This window comes from Humulus lupulus, chromosome 1, assembly GCF_963169125.1.
Source record: "Humulus lupulus chromosome 1, drHumLupu1.1, whole genome shotgun sequence".
In the NCBI taxonomy this organism is placed as follows: Eukaryota; Viridiplantae; Streptophyta; class Magnoliopsida; order Rosales; family Cannabaceae; genus Humulus; species Humulus lupulus.
The window spans coordinates 212,812,789-212,834,982 of record NC_084793.1 but is presented as its reverse complement, the minus strand read 5'-3'; the positions used below and the strand labels follow the sequence as shown (position 1 = coordinate 212,834,982).

Genomic DNA, 22,194 nt, shown 5'->3' with positions numbered 1-22,194 from the left:
TACAGTTGCGTATTCATTAGTTATTCTTCCACTTTACTTAATAGCTCTAGTTTTCGATTAACATTTTCATGCACTCAAAAGTATGAATAAAATTATCTTCTCTTATGTTTCATAATTGTTGTAATGCATTTGTAGAAAGAAGTGGGAGTTACACCGCAGCACACAAAAATCTCATAACCTACTTCACTATGGATGAATATGTAAGATATTCAAACTCTTCTAAATTTCATAAAATATTAACAAAAAAAATTAATTATAGAAAATAAAATCATTTAAATATTATAATGGCACAAATAATGAAAATAAAACCTACAAGCTGTTCTATAAAATGATTTCACAAAGAAGAATAAAAGAATAGTATTCTTAGCTGAACCATTTGAACTATTTATTCTCTTTCTCAAAGCTATTAGAGATAAATAACACTTTATGCTACAATTTATATTATAAACTTCAACAAACAAGTTGATCCTTTAACTAAAACAACCAACAAATGTAGAGCATCTTAAAAGGAGACAATCAACCAGAAAAGATCAAGTCTTGAAAGAAGAATAGATCATCGAAAGTGAAGAAACAAGCTATTACCCTTATATAGAGTTCATGAACCTCTTGGAAAAATCACTTTATGCTATCATCATTCTAGGAATCATGAAGTTTCATCAGTCGTGTATGTATGCTTTTAGTTAAAGATAACAAGAAACTAAAACACTAGTGCAAGAAGCATTTCATATGATTTCAGGCAATAATATGATAATAAATGAATGGAAATGACCTATTTTTTTCTAGCAGTGTTCAATTTGAGGCAAGTATCGAGAATATGCAAATATGTCCCAAATATATAGATAGTTGTATAAAAATAGAGCATTCATATTCCAAGTTTAACGGTATATCCACGTAATGAAGATAATGTTATTAAGTTGTATCGTTAAGTCAATAAATGATCATTTTAAAATAAGGAAAAATAAAACTAATGAGAAAAAGACAATCAAACAACCCATTCTACTTCTTTTTCATGTTCAATAAAAGATTTCATTTACTAGAGAAAGTTAAGAAAAATATCATAAGATTCCATTAAAATGAATTAACGAGGTTCAAGACACCATAAATGAGACTACTACCTTTAATTAAACCAATATGACTACTACATATAAACTCATCTTTGTATGAATTCATTACAATATATCTAAACATGATTTGATACCTAATCATACACAGGTACAATCTCATGAAATCTAATAAAAGGGACAATGGACTAAATAAAAGATAATACAAAAAATGATGTCTAACTATAAGTGAATAACAAGATTACTGCAGTAGATTTTTGTTCCAGAGTTTTTCTTTTTCTTTATGATTTTTTGCTCCTTGAAAGTTTAGTATCCTCAACTCAGTTGATTAGTTAGAATGACCATATCCAATTAAGCAACCAAATCCGAATGCTTACGAGTCAGAAAAGCACTGGAAAAAATCTTACTATCAATCAGTATTAGCTTTACAATTCTTAGTAATAGAATAGGAAACAGACCTATCAAGTTTTGACCCAATAATGCTCCATACCTATAAGTATTCAAACTCAACGAAAACTTGAGAAAACAGTCAAAGCCAATACAAGTCAAGCAGTAGAATGAAAAGAAAATACATACAAGTTTCAATAGTTCAAATATGATTAAGGTGTCTCGATTTTGATAATCTTCAAGTGGGGTATATAAGTATAATAATTGACTCTTATTCTGCAGCAATTGCTGGGTCTTGACATTCCATGGAAAGTAAGAATAATAGCTGCTTCGACATAATGCACAAACAATTTCTTTTTACGTGATGATACTACTAAAAGAGGGAATAAAACCACCTACTGCACTACTGTGTCGTATATGGACAAAATAATAAGGTTTTTTCCCAAAGAAGGACGAGGAATAAAAAAAAACCCTATTCTACAATGTCTTTGTATCAATAAATTTTGAGACTTTAAGTAGCAAAACTTAGGTGAGAGAAGAGAATAACTGAGCCCATCTACCTTTAATTAAACCAATATGACCACTACAAATAAACTCATAACATTTATAAATAATAAGGGGGAAAAAGCTTCAATTCACAATATTGTAAGGATATGAAAAGGAGTAACATATACTAAAACAACAAGATCATTAAGTCGGTCTATTGCCTTCAAAAACTTGGAAGGAATTTAAGAAAAAAAACTTGTTAGAATGAATGACAATAGCTTTATTGCCCAGCTAAAAAACAAAGAATCTCATTCAAATAACTGATAATGCCCCAAATAAGGAAAACCTAGGTTGTAACGACATGGATTTTCAAGACTTGATAATGCAGAAATATAAACGTTTTCATTTAACAAAATGTCTCGAAACCCCGTATAATTTTTTTTTTTAAAAGTCGTATGGCCATACTTAACATTTAATACAAACATAATTTATGAAGAATAAAGTGAGCCTAGTTTATGAAAATAACACGACATTTCCAAGAAACAAAATGGCTTCCCAAAAGGTCAGTCCACATATACATTCACAAGGTAGACTCCAGTGCTCACTGCTCTGCCTTGCCCTTGTTCTTACCTACAATATCAAACAACTAGGTAAGCAAAAACGCTTAGTAAGTTCAACTTTAAAACAAAAGCATGAAGAGAAGACAGGTGGTCATTGACCAAGTTATTGTCCACAGATAACAATAGGTCACAAAAATTAGGGTTTCGGATCCATCCGGACCCTATGCAATCAATTTCAAGAACGCAAAAGCATCCTGGAAAACTTATGGTTATGCCTGATAACCAATGGCAAGCTATTTTATATAAACAGATAAATCCTTGCACTCAGAAAATCACAGAGCAAGCAGTTATAATATATCACAATATAATTCGAGACCAACGCTCGACAACTTCCAACAATTCAGGCGTCATGCCCTCCAGCATAATTGTTAATTTGTAAGAGAGAACTGAGTCTCGACACTAAGATCTAGCCAATAAATATCCCCATCAAGAGTGTAATCAAAGTTATACAGGTTGACAGAGACTTCTATGTTAATCAGTGGTGCTGGTGAGCAGTTTCCCATAGGGTGTTCAACCTCACTCAAACTTGGCAACCCCTAGTATCTATAGGCACTCTCATTGAATGACCAATATTCACGGCTACTATCCGGGAACAACTTATCAGAGCACTTGCTCAGGTTCTAACCATTCAATGATTAAGTAAGTATGAGGGCCCCTAGGTCCCATTCATTTTGGCACCCCTAGGTTTAAACCAGCAATCCTCACCTCTAGGCCACTCGTCACAGTAGTGAACCAGACATAATAAAATCAAACAAGCTGTGTAACGAGGATCAACCGTCTCGGATATGACGGATATCTACCGTTCATATTTTATGAATCAGCACCTACGAGACTAACCTCTCTTTGCAAAAATTTTACGACCGTGTATATATGTGCATGTGTCCCTATACTAATAGACAATACAATAGTCGTTTCATGTTGTAGCCACACAATAGAAGTTTTTTTTTTTATCAAGAAAAGGAAAATTTTTATTGATCAAATAGACATGTACAACAGCAGGCCAGAGCAAAAGCTCCCCCTCAATTACAAGCTAACAATAAACTCAATCATGAGTTTAGCTTTGGAAGACAAATTCTTGGATCTAAGTTTAAGACCAAGAATTCTACCTATTACAGAGGTTTTAATCATATTAACAATAGAACAAACTGTGAAACAGCTGCTGTCAAAATAGCAACTATTTCGGGTATACCAGATGTGATAAATAGAAGCAGCAAGAGCAGCTACAATGATCCAGTCCCTAAAGCTTTTCCTGTCTGCAGACAGCCACTTACAACAGTCAATAAAATGTGAGGGCCAATAGAGACCATGCAACCACTCAAAAACAAGCTGAACCACTCTCTTAGAAAAGACACACTCAAAGAAAACATGAGAATGAGTTTCATCTTCAAGCTCGCAGATTGGGCACACCAGAGAAGGTAGAGACATGTGACAGTGATGCAAGAGATCACTAGTGGGCAACTTTTGATGAACAACTTGCCACAAAATGAATCTGTGCTTAGGCATAGAAATATTGTACCAGACAGATTTCATACTTGGGTTTGGATTGCCAGGAAGGAGCAAATAATAAAGCCTGTTTAATTTCAGCTTTCCCTGAACTGTTACTGAGTCCAGCAGAGAAATAGACAGTGACTTACTTATCTTGATCAGTTTTTTCCAATACCAACTTGAATCTTGGTGAAAAATATAATCCCAAATCTCAGTCCCCTTCAAGTAAATACAATTAACCCACTTAACCCAAAAAAAAGTCCTGTTAGAGGAGATTGCCCAGATGAATTTAGCAAGCAGAACTATATTCCAAAGAGGCCCCTCCTTGAAACCTAAACCACCATGTCTTTTTGGGCAACAAACTTGCTCCCAAGAGGTAAGATGAAACTTGCTCCTGGTACCTTTTCCTCCCCATAAAAACATTCTACAGAGGTGGTCAATCTCTTTAATGATACTCTGAGGTAAGAGAAATATACTCATCGAGTAGTTCCTAATGCTCAACAAAACAGTTTGAATCAGCTGGAAACGCCCTGCATTGGAGAGATTCCTACTGGCCCAAACAAACAATCTCTATCTAATTTTCTTAAGGATTAAATCACAATCCATTGCTTTCCATTTTGTTGGTCTCAAAGGCATACCAAGATAGATCAAAGGAAACTCCCCTTCAGCCAGCTGAGTAAGCTTCAGCAGATCGCTTTTATCTGAAACCGAAACACCACCAAAATAAATTCTAGACTTATTTTTATTGATAAGGAGCCCTGAAGTAGAGGAGAAATCATCCAATGTATGTTGAATAATCTGAATAGAGCTAGTATTAGCTTTGCAAACAATAAGAAGGTCATCAACAAAACAAAGACTAATTATATTCAAGCTTTTGCATAAAGGATGAAACTTGAAACCTTTTTCCTTAGTAGCTTGAAAAAGGGATCGGGTAAGGTACTCCATAACTATTACAAACAACAAAGGTGAAATGGGGTCACCTTGACGAAGACCTTTACCACCTTGAAAACTACCTTGAAGCCGACCATTCATCATTAGACAGTAAGAGGAGCCTCTCATACAGATCATGACCCATCTGATAAAACAACCAGGAAATCTTAAGGCTTTCAGCAAGTTCTCCAAGAAATTCAAATCTATGGAATCATAGGCTTTGCTCAAATCAATTTTCATCAGACATCGGGGTGAACTATGTTTCCTTTTGTATCCCTTAATGAGATCTTGAAGAATAAGAACATTATGAGCAAGAGATCTGTCCTTAATAAAACCCCCTTGGTTCTGGTTGATCAATTTAGGAAGAATACCAACCAGCCTGTGATAGAGCATTTTTGAGATGCATTTGTAGATGGTGGTACAGCAGGCAATCGGTCTATACTCAGCTGCAGTAGTCGGCTGATCAACCTTAGGAATGAGGGTAAGGATAGCATTATTCTGAGATTTAGGGATATGACTTGTATCAAAGAATTCTATTATTGCCTTAGACACCTCCTTCCCTATGTATTTCCATAAGCTTTTAAAGAACCCAGTCCCAAAACTATCAGAGCTAGGACTCTTAATGGAGCTAATGCTGAATAAAGCTTCCTTAACTTCATGGCTTGAAAACGGTTTAATTAACTTCACCTGGTCTTCAAAGCTCAAACTTGGACCCATATAAGTTATGGCAAGGTCAATACATCCAGTAGCTTTATTGGGACAACCCAGAACAACTTTAAAATGATCAACGAAATGACTAACCACCTTTGGATAGTTATCCTCAACTCGGCCATCTGCTGTTACATAAGATGCTATTCTGTTGGCTTTCTTCCTTTGTTTCATATAAGCATGAAAATAGGAGGAATTTTCATCACCAAATTGGAGCCATTCAATCTTACTTTTCTATCTAAGAAAACTACCATAAATTGTCTCGTCTTTTAAACCTCAAAAAGGAGGTTCTTTCAGCTGAGCAAAGACTTTGATTTTGAGGGTCATTGAAAAGATTAATTTTAGTCTTTTGATAATCAGCTTTAGTGTCCTCATACTTCCTGGCCACATCTCCAATAATCCTCCAGTTAAACTTCTTCAACTTGTGCTTAAGACGAAGGAGTTTTCGAGAAATCTGATCCAAACCATGCCCCTCAATTCTCAAAGCCTTGTTCCAGTTTGTCAAAACAGTACCCCTGAACTGAGGATGGGCAGTCCACATGTTATAGAACCGGAAAGGAGTGATACCCTCATTAAGAATTCCTGTTTGTTTCAAAAGAATGACACAATGATCAGAGGTCACCTCCCAGTGAGTAGTTGTTGTAACAGTAGGAAAAGCATCCAGCCATCCCTCATTGATAAAAACCCTGCCCAATTTAGAGTAGATACGATTATCCCCATCTTGATTATTAGACCAAGTGTAAAATGAGCCCATTATCTGCAGTTCTTCTACCAAACCAAGATCAAGCCAATTTCTAGCATCAACAATCTCTTTCTTAGTAACACTCCTACCACCCTTTCTGTCATTGGGATCAAACACTGCATTAAAATCTCCAACAATAATCCAAGGTTTAACTGGAAATGGTAAATTAGCCAACTCAAACCAAAGCTCCTTCCGAGTCTCCAATTGATTAGAACCATATACCACAGTAAGACAAAAATCTTGGCCAGTGATACAAAATCGAACTCTACAATGCAAAAACTGATTGTGATCTTTAATAACTTCCACTTTGACCCAGCTATCCTTCCAAATTAAGAGGATTCAACCCTCCAAAATCATACTACTATAATAATTCCAACCCAGAAAACTTGTTTCCATGACTCCCTTCAGTTTATCACCTTTAATTTTTGTTTCTAGAAGAGCCCCAATACCAATTTTATTCATCCTACAGACATCCAAAACTGACATCTGCTTATTTTTCTTATTTATACCTCTAACATTCCAACTCAGTAAGTTGCAGTTCTCCATTTAATTGATTACATTGAGAAGGATCAGTTTGTACCTGCTGCTATTCTTGAAGAACACTAAACGAATTCCTAGTTCTCTGGGTAGGGCCTTTACTTGCTGGTTTCAGAGTCCCAGATTTCTTCGGGTAAGACCACACTTGCTCCTTTGGTAATTCCTCAGTATAAGGCTCATCCTGCTTCAGATGTTCTTGAGATGAAGAAGCTTGAACAACTGTTGGGGTAGGGACAACCTCAGTAGGCTCAGTAGACTCATTCGCTTGAGTATTAGTATCCTCCTTCTTCCTCCAAATTGTTCCTGCACTTGACTTACAGGTAGCAATTGTGTGCCGCAATTTTTTGCATTGAGTACATTTCGTAGGCAGCCATTCATAATCAACCAATTGTTCCATAATTTGATTTCTCTCATTGAGATAACTGGTAAATCGGGGCAAAGTTTCAGAAATTTCCATCTCCACTAACACTCGAGCAAATTTGATCATCGATCTATCCTTAGTTATCTTGTCAATCATAATAGGTTTCCCTATTGTACTAACAAGAGCACTCAAACAATTTACTCCCCAATACTGGAGTCTAAGATCAGGAAGCCTAATCCACACTGGAACCGTTTTTATTGATTTCAAAGACTCAATATCAGTCCTCCAAGGCCTTAAAACTACTGGTTTCTTATCAAAGTGAATCACTCCTGACTCCAGTACTAGATCTTGGGTAGCTTCATCCCTGAACTTAACCATGGTAAATCCAGCATTCATTCTTGCCAGTCGTTCTATCCCAAGCTTACCCTAGATACGATTTATAAAACCTGTAAAAACTGGTAGAGGAGGGTTAGCACCAATTACCACACATATTAAGGCTGATTTCTAGTAGGATGGTTCAACCTCAATTTCCGTAGTATCCATCCGAGCAATATTTTGTCCATCCCTCTGAATATGTTCCTTAAATTGGAGCTTCGTACCCCCATGTGAAGGGAGAGATTCCCGAAAACGGGTGCAAACTTCCTTGGCTGAATCTTGAAAATGACAACCTTCTACCTCTTCCGCCTACGAAGAAGGAATCACATCTGGTTCAGCATTCTTCATTGAAGGAAAGGGGCTAACCACACCACCTGTATCAGAACCTAAAATCTCATAAACTGACTGTTCCTCTTCAACGATCATCTTACTCTCTGTAGTTATCTTCTGGTCTTCCACTGCATCTATGGATAAAGGGAGCTCCGGCAATTCCTCATGGTGCACTGGCTTTTGCACAACTTTCCACCTCCGCGCCATGGCCATAGAGAAATTGAGCTTCACGCCTATTAAATTTGTTGTGTTTAATCACACACACACACACATACACAATAGAAGTTGACTTACTTGGAGTCCTTAGCGCTCAGCAGGATTTCACCCTCCAATGTATAGTCCAGTTATGCTTAGCCAATACTGTAATTATCCTACAATATACTCAGATTAGTTATGGCACTTCATAATTCATTATTATTATTTTGGGCAGTTTGGTCATTTTAAAAATCACTTGTAAGGATTAAAGATCCTTATTTGGTTTTAAACCCATTCAAGAAATTCGTACTAAAAAATATTTGAGACTAAACCCTAAGTCTTGGGGAGACCTATCCTATATCTTGATACTTAGGCTCAGGTATCGCAATAGTATTTTCCCACAATCTGCTAAAAATCTTATTCTTTAAATGTTTCGCTATTAACCCGTACTTTCAACAAGTGGTTAAATATATAAAAGATTTTTGCTGGTATTATATCGAGAAAATACTAATTAAATTCCTAAATTATTTTTCAAGAAAATAATGTCTTAATTTTCCTTTTATTTTTCTTAAGGTTTTAATCTCTAAAATTTGTTTTAAGAAAATAGCTTAATTTTAACTTAATTAGGAAAATCGTTAATATCTTCTTATCTTGACTAGTTAATTCTCTGAAGTCAATTAATAAAGTTTACTTACTAGAAAAATAATTTACTTAATTATTTTATCAAAATATAGCGTTTTTAAACCCTCTTTTAATTTATCAACTTATTAATAAATTAAATCTTTTGTTTTTAGAAAGAATAAAAGTTCTTTAATAAAATAATTCTCACTTAAACTCAAAGTGGTATTTTTGGTCAAAATGGTTTAAAGACTTACCAAGTTTTTTTCTTGCAATAAGCACAAATGTACTTTTTATATTTAGTTCCAAAATCTCATTTTTACACTAAATGTGAAAACACCATTTTTCACATTTTAACTACATATTTTGTTAGGTTATAACTTGAAATTTACTTACCTAATTGCTACCAAAAAAATTTCAATTCCATATTTGGCATGCCATTTAGGTCTTTGTGAAATCTTAGGTCAAAAGGAGCATTTTTTATTGGTGAAATTATTTTCCAAACATTGAGGTAAAAATGACCTTATTTTCAAGTTCTTAGATCGCTGGAATGGTCGTGAACCTAGTTTACACCATTATAGAATCTGGGGGTGTCCCGCTCATGTCCCGAGGAAAAAGGAGGAAAAGCTAGAACTGCGAACTAAAGTTTGCATGTTTGTTGGCTATCCTAAAGGTACTCGGGGTGGACTTTTCTATAGTCATTCTAAAAAGAAAGTGTTTACTTCTACAAATGCTACTTTTCTTGAAAATAACTATGTCTAGAACTTTAAACCTCGCAGCAAAGTAGTTTTAGAGGAGATGGTTAAAGAATTGACTCCAACCAATGTTCCATCATCATCAACGCAAGTTGATGATGAAATTCCCATTCTTCATGTCCAACCAACGCAAGTCGATTTAAATGAAGAAAGTACCACTGTTCCTGAGCAAAAAGTCATGGAGCCTCGACGTAGTGGGAGGGTTTCTAGGAACCCAAATCGCTATGGTTTGGATGGTGAAACCAATATGGTTGTTGGTGACACTAGTGATGATGATCCGTTGTCTTTCAAACAGGCAATGGCTAGCCCTAAAAAGGAACTATGGCTCAAAGCCATGAAACATGAAATGTAGTCCATGTATTAAAATTCCGTCTGGGATCTTGTGGAAGCACCTAGTGACTTTAGGGCCATTGGGTGCAAGTGGATCTACAAGAAGAAACGAGTTGTTGATGGAAATATCGAGACTTATAAAGCTCGATTAGTGGCTAAGGGTTATACTCAAGTCCATTCGCATCCTCCTATCCACAGCAGCCGCTCTCGACTATGAGATCTGGCAAATGGATGTCAAGACAGCTTTTCTTAATGGAAAGCTTGACGAAGTCATTTATATGGATCAACCAAAAGGATTTAAAGTAGCTGGACAGGAAGGAAAAATTTGCAAGTTGAATAGGTCCATCTATGGACTTAAGCAAGCTTCTCATTCTATGAATCTTAGGTTTGATGAAATAATCGAAACCTATGGCTTTGAACAAAATATTGACGAGCCCTGTGTTTACCAACTGAAGGCAAATCAAATAGTGGTATTCCTGGTTCTTTATGTAGATGATATCTTACTCATTGGAAACAATGTTAAGAAATTATTAGATGTGAAGAATTTGCTGAGAACTCAATTTCAAATGAAGGATTTGGGTGAAGCAAGTTATGTTCTAGGTATCCAGATCATCAAGGATAGAAAGAACAAAATTTTTGCTCTATCTCAAGCAGCTTACATAGATAAAGTGCTTGAACGTTTCTCAATGACAAATTCCAAGAAGGGGCGTCTACCGTCCCGCCATGGAATTCATATTTCAAAGAAGCAGTCTTCCCAGACTCCTGAATAGGAAGATGCAATGAGTAAAGTTCCTTACGCATCTACAGTTGGAAGTCCGATGTATGCCATGTTGTGTACTAGACAAGATATCTGCTATGAAGTGGGAGTAGTGAGCAAGTATTAGTCAAACCCAAGACCAGAACATTGGATAACAGTTAAGCATATCCGGAAGTGTTTGAAACGAACTAGGGATTATATGTTAGTCTACAAGGGTGGTGTTTTGAACCCTGTAGGCTACACCGATTCAAATTTTTAGACTGATGTCGATGACAGGAAGTCAACCTCTGGAATGGTGTTTACTATTGGGGGTGGAGCTGTGATTTGGAGAAGCGTAAAGCAGTCTGCAATCTCAGATTCCACGATGGAGGCTGAGTACATAGGCGTGTCAGAAGCAGCTAAGGAAATAGTCTGGCTAAAGAAGTTCTATTCTGATCTTGGTGTTATTCCAGAAATGGATAAACCGCTTGTGTTATTTTGTGACAATATAGGAGCGATAGCCCACTCGAAAGAACCTCGAAGTGACAAGAGGGGTAAGCATATAAAAAAGAAGTATCACATTATTCGAGAATATGCGGCCAGGGGAGATGTGGAGGTTATGAAGATTGCATGTGAAGGTTATGAAGATTTCATCTGAAGACAATCTTGCGGATCCGTTTACAAAGACACTACCAGAAGCTACTTTTGATAAGCATACAAAGGAAATGGGATTAGTAGAAATAAGGCATTAGTTTCAATTAGTGCAAGTGGGAGTTTGTTGGGGTTTTATGCCCTAATTAAAACCCAAAATCTTTGTAATCTCATTTTATTATCAATAAAAGAATAGAAATCATTTTTTGACTTGGTTAATAACTTGGCTCACATGTTTTATTTTTATGATTATTTGTTCAATATAAACTTCTATTAAATCCCACGCATATAGCTAATTGTATTTATAGTGACGTAATCACGGTGGAATATAAATATGATCATATGTTCAAAAGAAGTTAGTCCTAAGATTAGTCAGTGCACAGGATTTGCACTGACTTGCTAATCTATGATATGATCTACTTACACATTATAGTGTTATGTTCTTTCTAGAACATTAGCAAAGTAGATAAGATCGGATGTATTTGTTACATTAGATAGGACCGATATTGACAGTTGATAAGATAAGTAAACATACCGTTATTATCTATTCTAGTCATATCATATAGTTGACCATAGGTCAATTCAATCTCAATTCTGAGTGGTTAGTATTCTAACTGATTGTATTATTTGAGTTCTTTGACTTGTTCGTTACTAGCTTACCCTACGGACTAGCCCATACTTACATCTTGGGAACTCGGTAGTATAATTGAGTGGGAGTGTTAATCATAGAAATGAACATCTATAGCTTATGATGAAGAAGTGAAATGATGGTTTCCTTTTAGTTTGGTTCAAGATGTTAAATGATAGAGATCTCATTTTAGTAATTAAATTATTTTACTGAAATATCATTTACAAGGAACTAAGTGTTTTAAGGATAAAATACAATGAGGGGTAAAACGGTATTTAGTCCCATCTCATTGTAGACCATCTATAGAGGATTGAGTGATAATTATGGTTGTAACAATGGATAATTAATAGCGTATCTATATTTGTTATAGAGCGTTCTATGAATTCAAGAGTGCAATTCCGAGTCTATAGTGGAGTCACGAGGAATTAATAATTTAGTAAATTTATTTGTTAGATTTATGATAACTTATTCGAGCTTGATTTCATAGGCCCATGGTCCCCATTGTACCTTGGATAAAATCATCCAGATAGTCTCAATTAATTGATTTAATTATAAATTAGAATTATCAAAGTTGACCAGGTCAATTTTGGATAGTTACACAGAGTTATGTAATTTTGAGAAGAAAAGAGAAATTATGGCAGATTTATTAATTAAGATAAATTGGTATCTAAATTAATAAATAATTTTAAATCAAGGTTCAAATTATAAATAATTAATTTGATAAATGATTTAAATAATTATTTAATTAATAAATCAATAGAAAATAATGCATGGCTTATAATCAAATGGGAAATTTCACAGGCCTAAAGCCCATAATAATTTCGATCTAGGGCTTCAAATTGGCTATTATTTTATTGATTTTTTAATTAAACTAAATGACCTAATTGAGCCTATATAAAGAGTGCTTAGAGAGAAGTCAATATAGACGACAGATAAGTTTAATCACTCATTTTCTGATAGTTTTAGATTCTCTCTAAACACAAGTCATTTTCTAAGCCTCTTTGTTATTTTCATTTCGTCTCTCTGTATCTATCTCATGTATTTAGAATTTCCCAGACTAGTCTAGGTGATTCTAAGGATACATTGGAAGACTGTGAAGAAATCAGAAGAACGGTTCAGTTTCTTGATAATACTCTGCGACAGAAAGGATACATGAGTTAGAGAAACTGAAGGAAGGACTCTTTCATTTCGCTGGGTATACTGTAAGTATTCTTATATTTGTTTCTTTTTTAATTCAATTTTAGAAACATGTTCTAGGTTATCTCATATTAATTTGTTTAATATTAGATTTACATGAAAATAAATACAGATCCTGTATAAGTTTTCCTAACAAGCTTCTCTCATAGAGGAGTTGAGGATCAACGCTCAACTGCTCATAGCTGAGTACAAGCGAGGGATCGTTCATGTATTTTCTCAACAAGGATACATGAAACATGTCATGCAACTTAGACCGGGCGGGCGGAAGAGCTAGATGATAAGCTACTTCCCCGATCCTCTATATGATTTTGAAAGGTTCAACGAACCTTGGGCTAAGCTTTTCTATCTTCCTGAATTGCATAGCCCCTTGTAGCGGAGCTACCTTCAGTAGCACATTATCACCAACCTCAAACACCAGGGGTCTTCTGCGTCGGTCGACATATTTGCGTTGTTGATCGACCGAAGTTTGCAAGCATTGCCTTATCTGTCGAATGTCCTTGATAATCTTATCAACCTCATCCGAACTGAGAAACTTTCTTTCACCGGTCTCATGCCAATGAATCGGTGATTGACATTTCCTTCCATACAAAGCCTCATACAGAGCCATCTTGATGGAATCATGATAGCAATTATTGTAAGCAAACTCTATCAGTGGAAGCTTCTCATTCCATGACCCTTGAAAGTCGAGCACGCATGCTCTTAGCATATCTTCCAGGGTCTGAATTGTTCGTTCGCTTTGACCATCTATTTGCGGGTGGAAAGAAGTGCTGAAGTTCAGTTTAGTACCCACCCTCGTTTGAATTCTACCCCAGAATGCCGAGGTGAAATGTCCATCGTGATCTGATACGATGGAGTTGGGTACACCATGCGGTCTCATTATTTCTGCAATCTAAATATCTACTAACTTATGTGCCCCACAAGTTACCTTGATCAGTTGGAAATGAGCACACTTAGTCAGCCTATCCAAAATAACCCAAATGGCATCGTGCCCCTTGGGAGTCGTTGGTAGACTTGTGACAAAGTCCATAGTGACCATCTCCCACTTCCATTCTAGAATTTCTAAGGGCTGCAACAATCCGGCTGGCCGTTGATTCTCAGCCTTTGTCTGCTGACAAGTCAAGCAGTGTGCCACATATTCTACCGTCTCTTTTTTCATCCCAGGCCACCAAAAGTACTTCTTCAAGTCTTTGTACATTTTTTGTGGTACCTGTATGCATGGCATAAGGAGCATTATGTCCCTAAAAAAAGATCTGTTTCTTGATCTCGTCATTGTCCGGAACACATATTCTGCCCTTGAACCCCAATATTCCATCTTCATAGATATGAAATCCTGGTCACCCCTCATTCCTCACTTCGTACATCAGTCTTTGTACCCAAGGATCGACTAACTACCCCCTTTTATAGCTTCCATAATGGTAGGCTCAATAGAAAGGATAGCCAATTGATCGACTACTATCTCTAAATCCAAGGTAGCAAGGTCGGCACGTAACTACGGCGAAATCTCTTTCTCTGTCATCACGTAAGCACTTGGTTATCGACTCAATGCATCTGCCACATTGTTTTCTTTTCTCGGGTGGTACAGAATTTCGCAGTCGTAGTCAATGAACAACTCCAACCATCAACGTTGTCTCATATTCAATTCTTTCTAAGTGAAGAAATGCTTCAGGCTTTTGTGACCAGTGTAGATGTCGCAGTGTATCCTATACAGGTAGTGTATCCAAATTTTCAGTGCAAAAACCACCGCTGCCAGCTCCAGGTCATATGTTGGATAGTTCTTCTCGTAATTTTTAGTTGTCAAGAAGAATAAGAAATTACTTTCTCATGCTGCATTAGCATTGCTCCCAACCCTCGGCTTGAGGCATCGCTATAAATAGTGTACCCCTCTGTGCCATTAGGGATTGCCAGCACTGGGGCATTCGTCAATCTCGTTTTCAGCTCCTAAAAACTATTCTTGCACTTGTCAGTCCATTCGTACTTGATGTTTTTGCAGGTGAGGGCAGTTGTTGACGGTAAGAACTCGTCAACGATTGATGGTTAGAAAACTTCAATCTTTATCCTATAGGAAGCTATGAGTTAGATGGAAAGAACTCTAAACAACAGGAGAAAACTCAGGCAAGCATGAGAACCAGAAGCATATATTTCATAAGTCTCGTTTTTACATTCAGTTTTCCAACCCCTTAGCCTGAGGGGTTGGAGCCTATTTATGGGGGAGGCTCTATTGGCCCAGGATACAAATGAGTCCCAGACCACTGGGACGTACATAGGTACTCTGATAAAGTAGTGGCTCAGGGCGTAGTGGTGTCTACCCTGATGGTGTCAGAGTCGTGGCCTTGGACATAGTACTGTCGGCTCTGGCGCATGGTCGAGGGTGTCCCAGTGGTCTCACCACTCTTCGTACAGGTCCGTACCGCCACTACTCCTCAGACGCAGATCATAGGGTCGTGCCTCTGTTCTCTCCATAACCGTACACCCCGTGTCAGCGCACGTGTTCCGTACTCGGTGGTCCTCATCAATTCCCGTTAAATGCTCCACGTTCGTTTGGCCTATCAACAAGATTCCCCTAAGTGATCCCATGCCTGTGCCAAGGAGGCTCTTGAGAAGTCGAGGTGCCGAGGGTCAGGGCCGGCCTATGCGGATCGCATAGACACGAGGCTAGGAGCACGGGTACCTCAACACACCCCTCACCCTCGCATAGCGAGGGTCCCTCGCATGGCGAGGCTGCCTCTCCTCCTTCTGAGCATAGCGTCGCGAGGCTAGGAACACGGATACCTCAACGCAGCCCTCACCCTCGCATAGCGAGGCTGATGTTCTTCCTCCGAGGTGCGGCGTCGTGAGGCTAGGAGCACGGACACCTCCACATAGCCCTCACCCTCGCATAGCGAGGGTCCCTCGCATAGCGAGGCTGACGCTCTTCCTCCGAGTGTGGACGAGGCTTGATGCCTGCTGGAATGGGGCGCACGAGGATGGCCAGCTAGGGGCCCTCGCATAGCGAGGGTGAAGTTTAGATCGGCGAGTGGCCAAAGTCCCTCGCCTAGTGAGGGTGACTCTCTTACCCCAACTCCTTCACCATCATGTGATGCCCTTTCAGGACGTCTCGTAACATAGAGCTTCACTTGTGAATAGAATTCACAAGGAAAAAATTCCATATTTACACTTCCCCCCGAGTCTATAAGTGCACTTTTAAGTGTGTTTGTAGACTCTCTCCACTTCTCTTGTTTGATATGCACGGCCAATCTTGGGAGATTTTGCCTTGGCAATTTTTCCAACGCCTCTTGAAGAAGCATGAGGTGAGGCTTGGGGTTGTGTTTCTTTTTTTTGTTTTAAAATTTTTTTTTTTTTTTTTTTTAGCTTCGTGGCAAAGCTGGGCATTACCTCGCTCCTACGATCTTGCTCCTGCTCCTTTGTAAGTCTATCCTTGCGTCCCCTCAGTTTCGTATCCCCGCAGGTATGTCTCTTTCATCTCTTCTCCCTTTCGTTTTGCATTGATTATACGAGAGTAAGATTGATGGTTGCATGACATTCAACCTTCAGAGTTTAGCATTTTCTTCGCATAGCCTTTCCAGTACCCATACACCGGCCCTTTTCTTATACCCTCACACTCGTGTTGTAGATATTGAGTCGCCCTTATGCGCACACGCCCTCAAGTCTTAGCTTGTCCATGGCGTCTAGGCGATGTCCCGAATCTCCGTCTAATGTCGAATTTATTGAGTTGTCCTCCTCCGAATCGGAGGTCGACGCATGTAAACCTTCTAACCGCGGGGGTGTGCGGGCGCTCTACCTCAGGAGATTATCTTACCTTAGACATAAGGCGGAATGTCTAGAGAGGGAGCTAGAATCCCATCCCGGGGACGCGGGTTCTGATCTCTTCCCCCGGAAAGCGACTTACATTTCCCAGCTACAATCCACCCTCCAGGATTGCCTTTCCGAAATTGCTTGCCTAGAAGAAAACTTGCCCCCCGAGCCCTTTTCCTTCTGTCATGACGAGTCTCCCGATTACGTGGATTCCTCCTTTGAAGGAGGTGGACATGAATTGGTTGAGCCGGAGTTCCTTTCCATGGTGCCGCCCGCGTTCCCTCTCCTGTCCCCTGTCTTGCGCCCTAGGGTTAAGCAAAAAGCTGGTAGACATAGGACATGTGGGGGATCTTCTAGGACCCTTAGAAAGTCGGTTGCTCATAAATTGCCTTACTTTGTCCAGGTACCCGAGATGCCGAAGAGAGTTTTGGACACTTCTGATGAAGTTGGAAGGTCTACCGTTACCCTGAAGAAATTGGGCAACATGCTGAAGGCCCATAAGTTACCCCTGAACCTCAAGTTTGTTATACCAGAGCGCAAGGAACGCGCATCTGCACCGCAAAAGGGATTCGTGGCGTTTAGCGATGCCATAATCCGATCTGGTGGAGCTCTGCCACTCCACTCTTTCTTCATCAAAGTGCTGGACTACTTTGAATTGGCGCCACTACAATTGTCCCCCAACTCCTGGGTGATGCTCAGCTGTTTGTATGTGTTGTACCATCAGGTGTACTCCAGGGGGCCTTCCATAAGTGAGGTTCATTACTTCTTCACCCTGAGGGAGAATACATCAGCCCCCGGGTTCTACCAGCTCCAGAAAGCCGCGGCCCTTAAAGGGAGTTCCCTCTTGGAGGGATCTATTTCCAATAGGGGGGCTTGGAAGTCAGACTACTTCTATACTTATAGTGGGCAGACCCGATACTCTAACTTCAATGCCCCACGTAAGGCTATCATCACTTTAATCCCATATACCGGAAATTTCTCTTATTAATCGACCTCTTTTTTTTATAGTTCTTGTAACTGTGGTAATTTCCTTTCGTTCGATGGCAGGTCTCTTAGGGGTTGTCGGTCCTAATCTGAAACGGGCAGCTCATGACCGGGTAATACAAATCCTGGCTATGCCGAAGGAACGCAAACAAGCCAGCGCCCTTTTCACGGAGAGCAATCTCCACTTATGTGGGCTGCTGACCCCGGATCAGAAAGTTACCTTATGCTCCATTTCCCCTGAATCTGAGGATCCACGCCCCGCGTCACCCGACTCTGTTGATTTACCCCCAGTGGCACCCGTACTTGAGAGTCCGTGGGTATATGGTCACGATGAAAGGAATTACGATGAAGCAGCCGATAGGGATTACGTCTATTCCCCGGGTGACCATACGGATGTTGAGGAGACTGTGGTGTCTGAGAACTACTCCTGCTTGTACTCTGTTGCTAAGGGTGTAGCCGATGACGGTCATACTGGCGGTGCTACCTCTCGGATGTCGCCGTTAGCGCTTGGCGGTGAGTTTGCCTTTGACGCCCCTGCCCCTTGCCCCCCTATGCCTAGGAGGAATTTTGTCATTCCCTCTTTTGATGGGGTTCCTTCACCCCCGAGGGGGCATTCCAGGTGGGCATCCACAGGCGTCTCTTTACCCCAGGAGGCGACCCCGCACTCTTCTGCTCCTCGCACTACTGTGGACGGGTCAGGGCCTTCTCGGTCCCCATCCTTGCCAAAACGGGCCTCGACAAGCACTCGCGCCTCCCCCGGCTCAGCTCATGTTTCTATTCCCGAAGATCATCCCCTGGCGAGCCAATATGGGGAAGCCATGAGCCATCACTTGGGAAACTTTCCTGAGGGTGAATGGGGGACGCTGCACGATGTTCCCGAGGCTGAGCTAGAGAATGCCTATATGCGAGCCTCCTTGCAGGTAACTGTCGCGATATTTGGTTTATTAATTTATGATTGCCACATAAATACCTTTTATATTACTTATGGTGTATCATCTGACCCCTAAGGCTTTGTTTCATATCTTCGTCCTCAATCAGGCCTCTATTTTGAACCATCGGCTGCTTGCCTCCCACTCTTCATCGGCTCAACGGTTGCAACACGAGCTTGAGGAGGCACTGAGGAACCTTTCGATGGCCCAGACTGCGAAGGATGCCTTGTCCAGCCAACTGGCCGAGATGGTATGCCAGAGGGATACCGCCTTGGCCCGGGCTGCCTCAACCTCTCAGAGCAACATTCAGTTGGAGGCTACCATCCAAACTCTGAACGGGAGGATCGCTGTGCTTGAGGCTGAGCTTGTGAACGTGGAGGATCGCATAATCGGGAAAACGTTGCATGCTGTTTGGAGGACTAACCCCACCGTTGACCTATCTCCTTTCGTGGATTACATTTTTTTTTTTTTATTTATTTGATGGAGATAACCTTTCTGGTGCACCTTGGTTATGCTTGTAAGGACACTTTAACCCGTTGGGCTGTTGGGGTCCTTTTATATTCTTTGCGCGCGCTTGTTACTTTTTGCGAGAAGCGTCCTTCTCGTCCTTATACATAGTACTATTTTTTTTTTCCAAGGGTCCCTTGTAAGACCCTTTTTGGGCTAGCCGGCTTAATGGCCGGTCTAGACTTATTGGGTGATTCCCTCCTTACAGCCTCACCTCTTGGGGTGTCGGCCTTTCGTCGGGGGTCATCCTTTTGAACCAATCCCTTGATATTCATAAGGGTAGCTAATCCTTGTGAATATAAGAGACAATTTTTTTTTTTGTTTACTTTTGTCGTCCTGCCCCCCAAGTACCTGGTGAGATTTATCTCGGCAGGGACTTTAGTTGATATTCGCATAAAGAAGTAAGTTACACACGAAGTGGAAGACAGTTTCATTCATGGTAGTCAGATTACAACGATATATAGATAGGTAAAAGGCTTACATCTACTTGGGAGGTTATCTAGGTAACCTCTTTGATTCTTATCTACTAAAATAGCATAACCTGCAACAAACTAAGCATAGCTACTACTTGTACCAGGCGCGGGAGTCTCATTGCTAGTCTTACCTGGTTGGGCCTTTCGTGATTCTGGGGTCTTGTCCCTATGGGTCTGTACCTCCGTGCATCACCATCGTTGTTGGTTCTGATGGCTTCTCTGACTTGTGAAGGGAGGTGTTATAACACTCCCTTGCCTCTCTTTGTTCTCCCTTCATACTCGCTACCCCACCAGGAGTTGGGAACATGAAGGTGAGGTGGTATATTGAAGTGATTGCTTTCAATTCTCTTAGGGATGGTCTCCCCAATACCGCATTGAAAGCAGAGGCGCAATCTACTACGACGAAGTTTGCTATGATCGTGGTTTGTCGGGGTTGTTCACCCATAGTGAGTGCTAATTCGATCACCCCTAGAGGTTGTATCGAGTCCCCTGCGAACCCGTATAGGGAGGATTGACAAGGCTTCAAGTGCCTGATGCCCAAACCCATCTTTTCCAGGGCGGGGCGATATAAGATGTCCACAGAACTTCCATTGTCTACGAGGACTCGATGCACCCGCCGGTTGACCAACTGAACTGTCAACACCAGCAGATCATTGTGGGGGAAGTGTACCCCCCGCGCGTCCTCCTCGGTGAAAGTGATCGAGTCATTTTCTCCCTTGAAGCTCTTTGGGGGTCGTTGCTCCAAGCTCATAATGCAGGGTGGTGGACTTCGCCTGGCTTCTCTAGCATACCGATCTCGTCCTTTCCGGGAATCTCCCCCAAGCCCTGGACCTCCGAAAATAGTTCTCACTTCCCCCTGTATCTCTGGAGCTTCTCTATGCGTCCTAGATAGCACTGGTTCGTCCTCCGTTTTCAGCCTTTCCTTCCTGACATACCGACCTAGGTGCCCCCTGCGGATGAGTTCCTCAATTTCTTCTTTCAGGTGGATACATTCTGCTGTGGTGTGACCAATATCCTTGTGGTATTGGCAGTACCTATTGGGATCCCTCTGGGACCGATCCTTCCTCATTGGTGGAGGCTTCTTGAAGGGAACCCGCTTCTCGTTGGTGATGTAGATATGCTCCCTTGTATCCGTCAGGTCTGTATAGAAAGTATAAGCCGTTTGCCTATGGTCGCTTCCCCGCTTGGGTTTTCTATGTTGATCATCCCTCGATCCTTCGTATGCCCTCTTCTTCTTCGCACCATTCGACCCTTCATTGGTTGGGGGCTGTGCAGGGGACTCGACCATTCCCGCCTTTAAGTTCGCATGACCGTCCTCTACACGAATATACTTCTGTGCTCTCTCGTAGAAGTCATCTAGATCTGTGACTTCCCTCTTGAGCATATTATCCCACAACTTGCTTCCCGGAAGCACCCCGGCGGTGATGGCCATTTTTAACTCTCTGCGGGTCAGGCTCCCCACTTTGGCTGCTTCCATATTGAACCTATGGATATAGTTTTTTAGGCTCTCATTTTCTCCCTGTTTTACATTGGCTAGGCTAGTCCCTGGCATTGTATAATCACGCACGGCATGATGCTGCTGGAGAAATTCGTCTGAAAATTGTTGCCAAGACCTGACGGACCCCGGTCGAAGTCTCTTAAACCATTTGTATGCGGGCCCTTTCAACGTGACTGCGAAACAGTGGCATCTAGCCCTGCTACTTATCCCCCTCAGCTTCATTAAGTCATTGAATGCGTCTAGATGGTACTTGGGGTCGGTGCTTCCTTCATACGGGGTCATATGAGGCTCCTTGAAGTTGGCTGGGAGTCGAATGGCTTGGATCTCTTTGGTGAAAGGCGATTCATAGTCGAACTCTTCCTCAAGGCTCTGCCCTCCAGACACGGTGACAATCTTACTCCGCAGGCTCTTCATCTCCGTATCGAGGTCTTGCCTCCTCTTCTTCAGGGAGTCCCTCAACATGGACGGGTTGACATCTTCCTTTCCTTTGCCGTTCCGGGGGACAGTAGGAGGGGTAGTTCTCTTATTAGCCCTCTTCTTGTTGAGCTCCTCTCGTAGGTCTGAGGGCGTCCTCTTTGAGGTGACCTCGACGTCATTGCGAGAGCCACCATTGTTCCCTTGCTTTGGCTCCTGGGGTGGCCTCGATGGTTTAGGATGCTCTTGTGGCTTTTCCCTGGGGGTGTTACTGGTGGAGTGTCTGGTCCTTCCGTCGTCTACTGGGACAGTGGTTTCCCGACCCTTCTCTTTCCTCTTGGGCAGGGTCATGTTCGACTTACCTTGCAACAGGCCATTCAGCACCTCCTGCATGTTCTCCAGGGTAGTCTCCAGTCTTTGGTTTTTACGGTGCAGTTCACGAATCTCCTCTTCATAGAAACGAGA

General features: G+C 40.7%; 1 protein-coding gene across 1 annotated transcript; it reads right to left on the bottom strand.

The window, feature by feature from the left end:
- Positions 1 to 3,577: 3,577 nt before the first annotated feature.
- LOC133828913 (uncharacterized) lies at positions 3,578 to 6,965 on the bottom strand. The gene is made up of 5 exons (XM_062258959.1): positions 6,904 to 6,965; positions 5,929 to 6,684; positions 4,678 to 5,840; positions 4,403 to 4,569; positions 3,578 to 4,258 (listed from the first exon to the last, which is right to left on the bottom strand). Exons 1-5 carry the CDS (start codon positions 6,963 to 6,965, stop codon positions 3,578 to 3,580), a joined length of 2,829 nt encoding a protein of 942 aa, XP_062114943.1.
- Positions 6,966 to 22,194: the final 15,229 nt, after the last annotated feature.

Excerpts from the sequence above, each read along its gene's own strand:
- LOC133828913 (XM_062258959.1), bottom strand. The coding sequence starts at position 6,965 with ATGGAGAACTGCAACTTACTGAGTTGGAATGTTAGAGGTATAAATAAG. Across the intron at positions 6,685-6,903 it reads AATAAGAAAAATAAGCAGAT|AGTTCGATTTTGTATCACTG; the intron begins GTCAGTTTTGGA and ends TTTGCATTGTAG. Across the intron at positions 4,570-4,677 it reads GTTTCCTTTGATCTATCTTG|GGCGTTTCCAGCTGATTCAA; the intron begins GTATGCCTTTGA and ends TCTCCAATGCAG.